Consider the following 15,542-nt stretch of genomic DNA (forward strand, 5'->3'; position numbering starts at 1 on the left):
TAAGAAATTAATAGTTTCTAAACGGTTATTGGCAGCGTACCCTTTCCCGCCAGAGGATAGGTCACGTTGGGAAACACCCCCTAGGGTAGATAAAGCGCTGACACGCTTATCAAAAAAGGTGGCACTAACGTCTCCGGATACGGCCGCCCTAAAGGAACCTGCTGATAGAAAGCAGGAAAATACCCTTAAAGCTATATACACACACACCGGCATTATATTGAGACCCGCTATTGCATCGGCTTGGATGTGCAGTACTGCAGCTGCGTGGTCAGATTCCCTGTCGGTTAACATTGATACCATGGATAGCGACAATATTTTGCTGACGATAGAGCATATAAAAGACGCCGTCTTATACATGCGTGATGCACAGAGGGATATTTGCCGGCTGGCATCAAAAATAAGCGCTATGTCCATTGCCGCCAGAAGGGGGTTATGGACTCTGCAATGGTCAGGCGATGCCGACTCGAAGCGGCACATGGAAGTTTTGCCCTATAGAGGGGTGGAACTTTTTGGGGATGGTCTGTCAGACCTCGTTTCCACAGCTACTGCTGGGAAATCGACCTTTTTGCCACAGGCTACCCCACAGCAAAAGAAAGCACCGTATTATCAGGTACAGTCCTTTCGGCCCCAGAAAAATAAGAGGGCTAGAGGCTCATCCTTTCTGCCGAGGGGCAGAGGTAGGGGGAAAAAGCTGCAGCACACAGCTAGTTCCCAAGAGCAGAAGTCCTCCCCTGCGTCCGGTAAGTCCACAGCATGACGCTGCCGCTGCTCAGGCGGACCCGGGTACGGTGGGGGCCCGTCTCAGGAATTTCAGCACACAGTGGGCTCTCTCACAGGTGGATCCCTGGTCCTTCAAGTAGTGTCTCCATGGTACAGGCTGGAATTCGAGACGTCTTCCCCCCTGCCGTTTCCTAAAATCTGCCTTGCCGGCAACTCCCTCTGCCAGGGAGGCCGTGTTGGTGGCTATTCAAAAACTATATTCACAGCAAGTGATTGTCAAGGTACCCCTCCTTCAACAGGGAAAGGGTTACTATTCCACAATGTTTGTGGTACCGAAACCGGACGGTTCGGTGAGACCCATCTTAAATTTAAAAGCCTTGAACACTTATATCAAAAGGTTCAAGATGGAATCGCTCAGGGCGGTTATTGCGAGCCTCGACGAGGGGGATTACATGGTCTCCCTGGACATCAAGGATGCGTACCTGCATGTCCCTATTTACCCTCCGCACCAGGAGTACCTCAGATTTGTGGTACAGGACTGTCAATATCAGTTCCAGACGCTGCCGTTTGGGTTATCCACGGCACCGAGGGTCTTTACCAAGGTAATGGCCAAAATGATGATACTCCTTCGCAAGAAGGGCGTTTTAATTATCCCACGATCTCCTGATAAAGGCGAGGTCCAAAGAACAGTTGGTAGTGGGGGTAGCACTTTCTCGGGAAGTGCTACAACAGCACGGCTGGATTCTCAATATTCCAAAGTCACAGCTGGTCCCAACGACACGTCTTCTGTTCCTGGGAATGATTCTGGACACAGACCAGAAAATAGGGTTTCTTCCAGTGGAAAAAGCCGAGGAGTTGTCATCTCTAGTCAGAGACATCCTAAAACCAGGACAGGTGTCGGTACATCAATGCACACGAGTCCTGGGAAAAATGGTAGCTTCGTACGAAGCAATCCCATTCGGAAGGTTCCACGCAAGGACGTTCCAGTGGGACCTGTTGGACAAATGGTCCGGGTCCCATCTCCAGATGCAACAGCGGATAACCCTGTCGGCAAGGACCAGGGTGTCGCTGCTGTGGTGGCTGCAGAGGGCTCATCTACTAGAGGGCCGCAGATTCGGAATACAGGACTGGGTCCTGGTGACCACGGAGGCCAGCCTTCGGACCTGGGGTGCAGTCACACAGGGAAGAAATTTCCAAGGAGATTTCGCTTCACATAATAATTCTGGAGCTAAGGGCCATTTACAATGCCCTAAGCCAAGCAAGGCCCCTGCTTCAGAACCAGCCGGTACTGATCCAATGAGACAACATCACGGCGGTCGCCCATGTAAACAGACAGGGCGGCACTAGAAGCAGGATGGCGATGGCAGAAGCCACAAGGATTCTCCGATGGGCAGAGAATCATGTGTTGGCACTGACAGCAGTGTTCATTCCGGGAGTGGACAACTGGGAAGCAGACTTCCTCAGCAGGCACGACCTCCACCCGGGAGAATGGGGACTTCATCCAGAAGTCTTCCAAATGCTGGTAGACCGTTGGGAAAGACCACAGGTGGACATGATGGCGTCCCGCCTCAACAAAAAGTTGAAAAGATATTGCGCCTGGTCAAGGGACCCTCAGGCGATCGCTGTGGACGCTCTAGTGACACCGTGGGTGTACCAGTCGGTTTGTGTTTCCTCCTCTGCCTCTCATTCCCAAGGTACTGAGAATAATAAGAAAGCGAGGAGTGAAAACTATACTCGTGGTTCCGGATTGGCCAAGAAGAGCTTGGTACCCGGAACTTCAAGAGATGCTTGCAGAGGACCCTTGGCCTCTGCCGCTCAGACAAGACCTGCTGCAGCAGGGACCCTGTCTGTTCCAAGACTTACCGCGGCTACGTTTGACGGCATGGCGGTTGAACACCGGATCCTAAAGGAAAAGGGCATTCTGGAGGAAGTCATCCCTACCCTGATCAAAGCCAGGAAGGATGTCACCGCAAAACATTATCACCGCATTTGGCGAAAATATGTTGCGTGGTGTGAGGCCAGGAAGGCCCCGACGGAGGAATTTCAGCTGGGTCGATTCCTGCATTTCCTGCAAGCAGGGGTGACGTTGGGCCTCAAATTGGGGTCCATTAAGGTACAGATTTCAGCTCTGTCGATTTTCTTCCAAAAATAACTGGCTTCACTGCCTGAAGTTCAGACGTTTGTCAAAGGAGTTCTGCATATTCAGCCTCCTTTTGTGCCCTCAGTGGCACCTTGGGATCTCAATGTGGTTTTGGAATTCCTGAAATCACATTGGTTCGAGCCACTTAAGACTGTGGATTTGAAATATCTCACGTGGAAAGTGGTCATGTTGTTGGCCCTGGCTTCGGCCAGGCGAGTATCAGAATTGGCGGCTTTGTCTTGTAAAAGTCCTTATCTGATTTTCCATATGGATAGGGCAGAGTTGAGGACTCGTCCTCAGTTTCTCCCGAAGGTGGTCTCAGCTTTTCATTTAAACCAACCTATTGTGGTGCCTGCGGCTACTAGGGACTTGGAGGATTCCAAGTTACTGGACTTAGTCAGGGCCCTGAAAATGTATGTTTCCAGGACGGCTGGAGTCAGGAAGACTGACTCGCTGTTTATCCTGTATGCACCCAACAAGCTGGGTGCTCCTGCTTCTAAGCAGTCTATCGCGCGCTGGATTTGTAGCACTATTCAGCTGGCGCATTCTGCGGTGGGATTACCGCAGCCTAAATCAGTAAAAGCCCCATTCCACAAGGAAGGTGGGCTCATCTTGGGCGGCTGCCCGAGGGGTCTCTGCTTTACAACTTTGCCGAGCTGCTACTTGGTCAGGGGCAAACACGTTTGCAAAATTCTACAAATTTGATACCCTGGCTGAGGAGGACCTGGAGTTCTCTCATTCGGTGCTGCAGAGTCATCCGCACTCTCCCGCCCGTTTGGAAGCTTTGGTATAATCCCCATGGTCCTTACGGAGTCCCCAGCATCCACTAGGACGTCAGAGAAAATAAGAATTTACTCACCGGTAATTCTATTTCTCGTAGTCCGTAGTGGATGCTGGGCGCCCATCCCAAGTGCGGATTGTCTGCAATACTTGTAAATAGTTATTGTTACTATAATCGGGTTGTTATTGCGAGCCATCTGTTCAGAGGCTCCATTGTTATCATACTGTTAACCGGGGTTCCTATCACGAGTTATATGGTGTGGCTGGTATGAGTCTTACCCGGGATTCAAAAAAATCCTTCCTTATTGTGTCAGCTCTTCCGGGCATAGTTCCTAACTGAGGCTTGGAGGAGGGTCATAGGGGGAGGAGCCAGTGCACACCAGATAGTCCTGAATCTTTCTTTAGAGTGCCCAGTCTCCTGCGGAGCCCGTCAATTCCCCATGGTCCTTACGGAGTCCCCAGCATCCACTACGGACTACGAGAAATAGAATTACCGGTGAGTAAATTCTTATTTTCTCTATCGTCCTAGTGGATGCTGGGGTTCCTGAAAGGACCATGGGGAATAGCGGCTCCGCAGGAGACAGGGCACAAAAAGTAAAGCTTTACGATCAGGTGGTGTGTACTGGCTCCTCCCCCTATGACCCTCCTCCAAGCCTCAGTTAGATTTTTGTGCCCGGCCGAGAAGGGTGCAATCTAGGTGGCTCTCCTAAAGAGCTGCTTAGAAAAGTTTAGCTTAGGTTTTTTATTTTACAGTGAGTCCTGCTGGCAACAGGATCACTGCAACGAGGGACTTAGGGGAGAAGAAGTGAACTCACCTGCGTGCAGGATGGATTGGCTTCTTGGCTACTGGACATTAGCTCCAGAGGGACGATCACAGGTACAGCCTGGATGGTCACCGGAGCCTCGCCGCCGGCCCCCTTGCAGATGCTGAAACGAGAAGAGGTCCAGAATCGGCGGCAGAAGACTCCTCAGTCTTCTTAAGGTAGCGCACAGCACTGCAGCTGTGCGCCATTTTCCTCTCAGCACACTTCACACGGCAGTCACTGAGGGTGCAGGGCGCTGGGAGGGGGGCGCCCTGGGAGGCAAATGAAAACCTTTTTTGGCTAAAAATACCTCACATATAGCCTCCGGGGGCTATATGGAGATATTTAACCCCTGCCAGAATCCACTAAAGAGCGGGAGACGAGCCCGCCGAAAAAGGGGCGGGGCCTATCTCCTCAGCACACAGCGCCATTTTCCTCACACAGCTCCGCTGGTCAGGAAGGCTCCCAGGCTCTCCCCTGCACTGCACTACAGAAACAGGGTAAAACAAGAGAGGGGGGGCAAAATTGTGGCAAAACTATATTATTAAAGCAGCTATACAGGGAGCACTTATTATAAGGCTATCCCTGTCATATATAGCGCTTTTGGTGTGTGCTGGCAAACTCTCCCTCTGTCTCCCCAAAGGGCTAGTGGGGTCCTGTCTTCGTTAAGAGCATTCCCTGTGTGTCTGCTGTGTGTCGGTACGTGTGTGTCGACATGTATGAGGACGATATTGGTGTGGAGGCGGAGCAATTGCCAAATATGGGGATGTCACCTCCTAGGGGGTCGACACCAGAATGGATGCCTTTATTTATGGAATTACGGGATAGTGTCAACACGCTAAAGCAGTCGTTTGACGACATGAGACGGCCGGACAATCAATTAGTGCCTGTCCAGGCGCCTCAAACACCGTCAGGGGCTGTAAAACGCCCCTTGCCTCAGTCGGTCGACACAGACCCAGACACAGGCACTGATTCCAGTGGCGACGGTGACGAATCAACCGTATTTTCTAGTAGGGCCACACGTTATATGATTTTGGCAATGAAGGAGGCGTTACATATTGCTGATACTACAGGTACCACAAAACAGGGTATCATGTGGGGTGTGAAAAAACTACCTATAGTTTTTCCTGAATCAGATGAATTAAATGAGGTGTGTGATGAAGCGTGGGTTGCCCCCGATAAAAAAAATGCTAATTTCAAAGAAGTTATTGGCTTTATACCCTTTCCCGCCAGAGGTTAGGGCGCGCTGGGAAACACCTCCTAGGGTGGACAAGGCGCTCACACGCTTATCAAAACAAGTGGCGTTACCCTCTCCTGAGACGGCCGCACTTAAAGATCCAGCAGATAGGAGGATGGAAAATATCCAAAAAAGTATATACACACATACAGGTGTTATACTACGACCAGCTATAGCGACAGCCTGGATGTGCAGTGCTGGGGTAGCTTGGTCAGAGTCCCTGATTGAAAATATTGATACCCTGGATAGGGACAATGTTTTACTGTCTTTAGAGCAAATAAAGGATGCATTTCTTTATATGCGTGATGCACAGAGGGATATCTGCACACTGGCATCACGGGTAAGTGCTATGTCCATTTCGGCCAGAAGAAGTTTATGGACGCGACAGTGGTCAGGCGATGCGGACTCAAAACGGCATATGGAAGTTTTGCCGTATAAAGGGGAGGAGTTATTTGGTGTCGGTCTATCTGATTTGGTGGCCACGGCTACAGCCGGGAAATCCACCTTTTTACCTCAAGTCACTCCCCAACAGAAAAAGACACCGACTTTTCAACCGCAGCCCTTTCGTTCCTTTAAAAACAAGAGAGCAAAGGGATATTCATATCTGCCACGAGGCAGAGGAAGGGGGAAGAGACAGCAACAGGCAGCTCCTTCCCAGGAACAGAAGCCCTCCCCCGCTTCTACAAAAGCCTCAGCATGACGCTGGGGCTTCTCAAGCGGACTCGGGGGCGGTGGGGGGTCGTCTCAAGAATTTCAGCGCGCAGTGGGCTCACTCGCAGGTAGATCCCTGGATCCTGCAGATAATATCTCAGGGGTACAGGTTGGAACTAGAGACGGATCCACCTCGCCGTTTCCTGAAGTCTGCTTTACCAACGTCCCCCTCCGACAGGGTGACGGTCTTGGAAGCCATTCACAAGCTGTACTCTCAGCAGGCGATAGTCAAGGTACCCCTTTTACAACAAGGAAAGGGGTATTATTCCACTCTATTTGTGGTACCGAAGCCGGATGGCTCGGTAAGACCTATTCTAAATCTGAAATCCTTGAACCTGTACATAAAGAAGTTCAAGTTCAAGATGGAGTCACTCAGAGCAGTGATAGCGAACCTGGAAGAAGGGGATTTTATGGTATCCTTGGACATCAAGGATGCGTATCTCCACGTTCCAATTTACCCCTCACACCAGGGGTACCTCAGGTTCGTCGTACAGAACTGTCACTATCAGTTTCAGACGCTGCCGTTCGGATTGTCCACGGCACCTCGGGTCTTTACCAAGGTAATGGCCGAGATGATGATTCTTCTTCGAAGAAAAGGCGTATTAATTATCCCATACTTGGACGATCTCCTAATAAGGGCAAGGTCCAGAGAACAGCTAGAGATGGGATTAGCACTGTCTCAAGAAGTGCTAAAACAGCACGGGTGGATTCTGAATATTCCAAAATCCCAGTTAATTCCGACAACACGTCTGCTGTTCCTAGGGATGATTCTGGACACGGTTCAGAAAAAGGTTTTTCTCCCGGAGGAAAAAGCCAAGGAGTTATCCGAGCTTGTCAGGAACCTCCTAAAACCAGGAAAGGTGTCTGTACATCAATGCACAAGAGTCCTGGGAAAAATGGTGGCTTCTTACGAAGCAATTCCATTCGGCAGATTCCACGCAAGAATTTTCCAGAGGGATCTGTTGGACAAATGGTCAGGGTCGCATCTTCAGATGCACCAGCGGATAACCCTGTCTCCAAGGACAAGGGTATCTCTTCTGTGGTGGTTGCAGAGTGCTCATCTATTGGAGGGCCGCAGATTCGGCATACAGGATTGGATCCTGGTGACCACGGACGCCAGCCTGAGAGGCTGGGGAGCAGTCACACAAGGAAGAAACTTCCAGGGCGTGTGGTCGAGCCTGGAAACGTCTCTTCACATAAACATTCTGGAACTAAGAGCAATCTACAATGCTCTAAGCCAGGCAGAACCTCTGCTTCAAGGAAAACCGGTGTTGATCCAGTCGGACAACATCACGGCAGTCGCCCATGTGAACAGACAGGGCGGCACAAGAAGCAGGAGTGCAATGGCAGAAGCTGCAAGGATTCTTCGCTGGGCAGAGAATCATGTGATAGCACTGTCAACAGTGTTCATCCCGGGAGTGGACAACTGGGAAGCAGACTTCCTCAGCAGACACGACCTTCACCCGGGAGAGTGGGGACTTCATCCAGAAGTTTTCCACATGCTGGTAACCCGTTGGGAAAGACCAATGGTGGACATGATGGCGTCTCGCCTCAACAAAAAACTGGACAGGTATTGCGCCAGGTCAAGAGATCCGCAGGCAATAGCTGTGGACGCGCTGGTAACACCTTGGGTGTACCAGTCGGTGTATGTGTTTCCTCCTCTGCCTCTCATACCAAAAGTATTGAGAATTATACGGCAAAGAGGCGTAAGAACGATACTAGTGGTTCCGGATTGGCCAAGAAGGACTTGGTACCCGGAACTTCAAGAGATGATCACGGAAGATCCGTGGCCTCTACCTCTGAGAAGGGACTTGCTTCAGCAGGGTCCCTGTCTGTTTCAAGACTTACCGCGGCTACGTTTGACGGCATGGCGGTTGAACGCCGGATCCTAAAGGAAAAAGGCATGCCGGAAGAAGTCATTCCTACTTTGATTAAAGCAAGGAAGGAAGTAACCGCGCAACATTATCACCGCATTTGGCGAAAATATGTTGCGTGGTGCGAGGATCGGAGTGCTCCGACGGAGGAATTTCAACTGGGTCGATTCCTACATTTCCTGCAATCAGGATTGTCTATGGGTCTCAAATTGGGATCTATTAAGGTTCAAATTTCGGCCCTGTCGATTTTCTTCCAAAAAGAATTGGCTTCAGTTCCTGAAGTCCAGACTTTTGTTAAGGGAGTGCTGCATATACAGCCCCCTGTGGTGCCTCCAGTGGCACCGTGGGATCTCAATGTTGTTTTGGACTTTCTCAAATCTCATTGGTTTGAACCACTAAAAACTGTGGATTTGAAATATCTCACATGGAAAGTGACCATGCTACTAGCCCTGGCTTCGGCCAGGAGAGTGTCAGAACTGGCAGCTTTATCTTACAAAAGCCCATATCTGATTTTCCATTCGGACAGGGCAGAACTGCGGACTCGTCCGCATTTTCTCCCTAAGGTGGTGTCAGCATTTCATCTGAACCAACCTATTGTAGTGCCTGCGGCTACAAGCGACTTGGAGGACTCCAAGTTGTTGGACGTTGTCAGAGCTTTAAAAATATACATTTCAAGGACAGCTGGAGTCAGGAAATCTGACTCGCTGTTTATACTATATGCTCCCAACAAGTTGGGCGCTCCTGCGTCTAAGCAGACTATTGCTCGCTGGATTTGTAGTACGATTCAGCTTGCACATTCTGTGGCAGGCCTGCCACAGCCAAAATCGGTAAAAGCCCACTCCACAAGGAAGGTGGGTTCTTCTTGGGCGGCTGCCCGAGGGGTCTCGGCATTACAACTCTGCCGAGCGGCTACGTGGTCGGGGGAGAACACGTTTGTAAAATTCTACAAATTTGATACCCTGGCTAAGGAGGACCTGGAGTTCTCTCATTCGGTGCTGCAGAGTCATCCGCACTCTCCCGCCCGTTTGGGAGCTTTGGTATAATCCCCATGGTCCTTTCAGGAACCCCAGCATCCACTAGGACGATAGAGAAAATAAGAATTTACTTACCGATAATTCTATTTCTCGGAGTCCGTAGTGGATGCTGGGCGCCCATCCCAAGTGCGGATTATCTGCATTACTTGTACATAGTTACAAAAATCGGGTTATTATTGTTGTGAGCCATCTTTTCAGAGGCTCCGCTGTTATCATACTGTTAACTGGGTTTAGATCACAGGTTGTACGGTGTGATTGGTGTGGCTGGTATGAGTCTTACCCGGGATTCATAAATCCTTCCTTATTGTGTACGCTCGTCCGGGCACAGTACCTAACTGAGGCTTGGAGGAGGGTCATAGGGGGAGGAGCCAGTACACACCACCTGATCGTAAAGCTTTACTTTTTGTGCCCTGTCTCCTGCGGAGCCGCTATTCCCCATGGTCCTTTCAGGAACCCCAGCATCCACTACGGACTCCGAGAAATAGAATTATCGGTAAGTAAATTCTTATTTTCTCGGCGGTATTCATTACAGGTGTGGACAATTGGGAAGCTGACTACTTCAGCTGTCAGGATCTACATCCGGGAGAATGATCACTTCACCCAGCGGTGTTCGACGCTCCCTAACACAACGGTTGGGGTGTCCAGAGGTGGATCTCATGGTGTCCCGCCTCAATCATCAGCTTTCTCAATACATCTTCAGAACTCAGGATCCTCAAGCAGAAGCTGTAGACACTCCGGCTGTGCCTTGGCTGTACGACTTAGTATACATGTTTACTCCATTTCCTCTATTGTCTCGTATTCTCAAGAAAATCAAATGGGAGTCAATCACTGTGATTTTGGTGGCACCAGATTGGCCTCGGAGAGCTTGGTTTTCAGACCTATGCCTTCTGCTAGCGGACGATCCTTGGCCTCTCCCTCTGCGTCCGGAGCTACTCCAACAAGGGCCCTTTGTGCATCCAGGTTTACCACGGCTACTTTTGAGGCAGACATCCTAAAACGCAAAGGGATTCCGGAAGGTGTGATTCCCACGATGTTGCTGGCACGAAAACATGTTACGGCAGCTCATTACCATCTCATCTGGTGGTCATTTTTATTTTATTTTCTTCAGAGACGCCTTGCGCTCCTACCGAATGTGCAGACTTTCCTACAAGGAGTCTTACGTGTACAACCCCCATTTGTTCCTCCTCCAACTCCTCGGGATTTAAATCTAGTGTTTGATTATCTACAGTCAGCCTGTTTTGAACCCTTGGAAGAAGCAGACCTTAAATATCTTGGAAGACCGACTGTTGTTCTACTGGCCATAGCTTCAGCCCGGAGAATATCTGAATTAAGTGCCTTGTCTTGTAAGCCTCCCTACTTGATTTTCCATCCTGATAGGGCAGAGTTGAGAACACATGCTGCTTTTCTTCCCAAGTTCATGTCGGCTTTTCATATCAATCAGCCTATTGTGATACCGTCCTTGCAGGAGGATTCTGGGACACCTTCTTTGGATGTAGTGAGAACGCTGTACCTAACAGGCATAGTTAGGGTAGGTTTATAGACTGTATTCTGGTTCTGCAGGACATTATTGCTAGTGTAATGTAATAAATGATCATTCATTTTTCATCTTCCCTGTTTGCGGATTTCTTTCTTTATGAAAAATGTGATGTTAACGTTGTAATACAGCCAGGTATCTTGTCTTTCAGGTTGGAAAGAGCAAAAAAGCTGCAGGAGCAGCGTGAAAAAGAAATGGTTGAAAAGCAGAAGCAGCAAGAAATAGTGGCAGGTAAGATGAAATATTGTTGCCCTGTTGATTTGACATTGTAAATGTTTTTAGACTTAACAATGTACAAGACATAAGTCGCAATATCTAGTTTCAGTCCAGTCCTAAATATCAGACTTAAACTCCTATATTCTTCTATATGAATAAAGACGGTAATTTGAGCCATATGTACTTTCTAATGCGCTCATCCGAAAGTGTTACCACCTGGATAGAAAGTCTTTCCTAGTCGTCCACTAGTGGGCACAGGAGAGACTGTATGCTGGGTTATAGGTCTAAATATTTCTGTCCAATCTGGTGGCTTCTTCGTGTTTACCGATCTGTTTGTCGTGTTAAAATTTATAAGTACTACACATGGCTGTTATGTGCTGGTTGATGTAATAAATATATTTATAATGCACTATTTAAATTTTAAAAGAAAACCTATTCACTAGTGTTCCAGCTAGGTTTCGGGCAGGGCCGGAGGAGGGGTGCGGCCCTGCCGGCGTCACTATTGGAGGCAGTGCAGCCCAGTCAACATCACTAATGGAGCCGTGCCCAGCTGTCTGCGTCATTAAAGGGGGCGTGCCCAGCACTTACTGAGGTGCTTGGCTTCCCCCATGCTCTCCATTTAAGGTGAATAGATGCTGTGCACACGGAATCTGTTCATGCGGTGGCAGCAGGAAGATTGTTTTAGCAGGGCCATATGAAAGTGGAAGGGCACATTTTGCCCTTGGAAAGAATTGGGCATGGCTCCCTGCTAAAACAGCCTAGCGTGAACACTAATAACGATCCCTATTTAAGCAACCTTGATCTATGCTAGGAATAAAAATGCTATGGGTATACAGTAAATAATGTAGACTGTCTTTAATGCTTTGGATATTATGTAAAGGTTGTATCTTGTTCATTTTCTTAGTTGCTGCAGGCGGTGGTGGATCTGTGATCAATGTAGCGGCTTTGTTGGCGTCAGGGACGCAAGTGACTCCTCAGATTGCAATGGCCGCACAGATGGCTGCTTTACAGGCCAAGGCATTAGCAGAGACCGGCATATCCGTTCCTAGCTATTATAATCCAGCAGCCGTTAACCCAATGCGGTTTGCAGAGCAAGAGAAGAAGCGGAAGATGCTTTGGCAAGGGAAGAAGGAAGGGGTAAGAAAGGGCTCTTCTAATGTAAGTAGCTTAGGGTGTTTTCATTCATTATTTCATAAGAATGATTATTTGTATGACTATGGAATTCACTGTATGTATGGTAGAACAAATTTTGTGATATCATTGGTGTATAAAAATGTATCTTTCCTTACCATCCACTTACGGGCACAGTAGAGCTTACACTGGGTTAATAGGTGGTGAGGGAACGAGTAGGCACTAAAGGGTTCTTTTTCATCCACTAGGGGTCACTGGAGTACTCTTGGGATATGGAGGGGGCATATCCGGGAATGGCACATTTAAATTAGTAACTGGTCACCCCCTCCATACTCCAATAGAGCCTTCAGTATTTTTCTGTGCCTCCAGTCGGGAACGTACAGTGGACGAAGTCCACAGAAACTTCAAGGTTTTTAAGGGGGTTTTCTCCACAATATGTTGGTGCAGCAGTTGGGCTGTCGGTGCTCATAAGAGGAGCCCCGCCATTGACCACAATCAGCCGAGCTGATTGCAGCCTCCGGCTGCACAAGGAAGCAGAATGGAGCTTAGCAGAGAAGCCCGTCATGGCCTCCACGGGTGGTGCAGGTACTGAGTGGTTAGGCAGCTCTCACTGCCACCGCTCACTCACTTACTTTACTAATATTTTTTGGACGGTCAGCCACAATGTGAAGATGTATGTCTTTATTTATTAACAATATGTATGTATAGATTTATGCTGCCTGCCACATCCCCAGGGGGTGAGAACCGTCCGCTCCCTGCCGCCGGCCACTGTAACATAGCGCCGCTGGGCGCTTGCAGGGGGAGCCAGCGAGCAGTCCCTGGCACTGCCGCTCCCCGCCTCTCCGGTGGCCGCATGCTGCCCTCCCACGGTTCACTGGGCACAAGCGGCTCTGGAGGGGAGAGCTAGCCACGGACAGCTCTCCCTGCTGCCGCGGCAAACTCTTTAATCCGCTCCCCAGTCTCCGGCTTGCAGGGGGGAGGACGCTCCCTAGCCCGGCCACTGTAAGAACGGCGCCGAGCCCCTCCGTGCACCCGCCGGTCCCTGCTCCCGCCAATCGGCGCCCCGGCTCTTCGCGGCTCCGACGGAGCTCGGGGGGTAGTCTGTCGATTAGATGACCGCGGACAGCTCTCATTGCTGCCGCGGTCCGCGCTACAGGAGAGAGAGGGGGGGAAGAATGCCCGCAGGGAGGCCCCATGACTAAGCTGCGGTTAGGCAGCAAACAGCTCAGGCTTTTAAGCCTGTGAGGGGGTCAGTTTCATGACTGCTGGGCAATATAAGAGCCTCAGTTACCTATAGATTTATGTATATAGTTTTATATAGTTTTTTTTTTTTATATATAATATAGATATATATATATATATATCTATCTATCTATCTAATATATCTATCTATCTCTATCGATCTCTATTTCTCTAACGTCCTAAGTGGATGCTGGGACTCCGTAAGGACCATGGGGATTAGCGGCTCCGCAGGAGACTGGGCACAACTAAAGAAAGCTTTAGGACTACCTGGTGTGCACTGGCTCCTCCCACTAAGACCCTCCTCCAGACCTCAGTTAGATTTCTGTGCCCGGCTGAGCTGGATGCACACTAGGGGCTCTCCTGAGCTCCTAGAAAGAAAGTATATTTAGGTTTTTTATTTTCAGTGAGATCTGCTGGCAACAGACTCACTGCAGCGAGGGACTAAGGGGAGAAGAAGCGAACCTAACTAACAGGTGGTAGTTTGGGCTTCTTAGGCTACTGGACACCATTAGCTCCAGAGGGATCGACCGCAGGACCCGACCTTGGTGTTCGTTCCCGGAGCCGCGCCGCCGTCCCCCTTACAGAGCCAGAAGCACTAAGAAGGTCCGGAAAATCGGCGGCAGAAGACTTCGGTCTTCACCAAGGTAGCGCACAGCACTGCAGCTGTGCGCCATTGCTCCTCATGTACACCTCACACTTCGGTCACTGATGGGTGCAGGGCGCTGGGGGGAGGCGCCCTGAGGGCAATAAATAACACCTTGGCTGGCAAAATATACATCATATATAGTCCCAGAGGCTATATAGATGTAAAATTACCCCTGCCAGTATCACAGAAAAAGCGGGAGAAAGTCCGCCGAAAAGGGGGCGGGGCTTCTCCCTCAGCACACTGGCGCCATTTTCTCTTCACAGTGCAGCTGGAAGACTGCTCCCCAGGCTCTCCCCTGTAGTTTTCAGGCTCAAAGGGTTAAAAAGAGAGGGGGGGGCACTAAATTTAGGCGCAATATATGTATACAAGCAGCTATTTGGGGAAAAATCACTCAGTTATAGTGTTAATCCCTGCATTATATAGCGCTCTGGTGTGTGCTGGCATACTCTCTCTCGGTCTCCCCAAAGGACTTTGTGGGGTCCTGTCCTCAGTCAGAGCATTCCCTGTGTGTGTGCGGTGTGTCGGTACGGCTGTGTCGACATGTTGGATGAGGAAGGTTACGTGGAGGCGGAGCAGAGGCCGATAAATCGGATGTCGCCCCCTGTGGGGCCGACACCAGAGTGGATGGATAGGTGGAAGGTATTAACCGACAGTGTCAACTCCTTACATAAAAGGCTGGATGACGTAACAGCTGTGGGACAGCCGGCTTCTCAGCCCGCGTCTGCCCAGGCGTCTCAAAGGCCATCAGGGGCTCAAAAAACGCCCGTTACCTCAGATGGCAGACACAGATGTCGACACGGAGTCTGACTCCAGTGTCGACGAGGTTGAGACATATACACAATCCACTAGGAACATCCGTTACATGATCTCGGCAATAAAAAATGTGTTACGCATTTTCTGACATAAACCCCAGTACCACATAAAAGGGCTTTTATTTTTGGGGAGAAAAAACAGCCACTGTTTGGTTCCCCCATCAGATGAATGAATGAAGTGTGTAAAGAAGCGTGGTCTCCCCCGATAAGAAACTGGTTATTTCTAAAAAGTTAATGATGGCGTACCCTTTCCCGCCAGAGGATAGGTCACGTTGGGAGATATCCCTTAGGGTGGATAAGGCGCTCACACGTTTGTCAAAAGGTGGCACTGCCGTCTTAGGATACGGCCACCTTGAAGGAACCTGCTGATAAAAAGCAGGAGGCGATCCAGAAGTCTGTATTTACACACTCAGGTTATATACTGAAACCTGCAATTGCCTCAGCATAAATAGTGCTGCTGCAGCGTGGTCTGAAACACCCTGTCAGATAATATTAATACGCTAAGACAGGGATAATAATATTTGCTAACATTGAGCATATTTAAGACGTTGTCTTATATATAATGGATGCACAGAGGGATATTTGCCGGCTGGCATCCAGAATTAATGCAATGTCCATTCTGCCAGGAGGGTAGTAGAAACCCGGCAGTGGACAGGTGATGC

General features: G+C 49.6%; 1 protein-coding gene across 3 annotated transcripts in view; it reads left to right on the plus strand.

The window, feature by feature from the left end:
- The window catches only part of RSRC2 (arginine and serine rich coiled-coil 2), a 107,964-nt gene that overhangs the window by 38,879 nt on the left and 53,543 nt on the right, over nucleotides 1-15,542 (plus strand). For 2 of the 3 annotated variants that reach the window (XM_063964447.1, XM_063964449.1), the window contains exons 7-8: nucleotides 10,985-11,064; nucleotides 11,954-12,207. In XM_063964447.1, the coding sequence (XP_063820517.1) occupies nucleotides 10,985-11,064; nucleotides 11,954-12,207 (334 nt within the window). The remainder of the gene's footprint in view (nucleotides 1-10,984; nucleotides 11,065-11,953; nucleotides 12,208-15,542) is intronic. The other variant, XM_063964448.1, reaches the window with a different exon arrangement.

This window comes from Pseudophryne corroboree, chromosome 1, assembly GCF_028390025.1.
Source record: "Pseudophryne corroboree isolate aPseCor3 chromosome 1, aPseCor3.hap2, whole genome shotgun sequence".
Lineage (NCBI taxonomy): Eukaryota > Metazoa > Chordata > Amphibia > Anura > Myobatrachidae > Pseudophryne > Pseudophryne corroboree.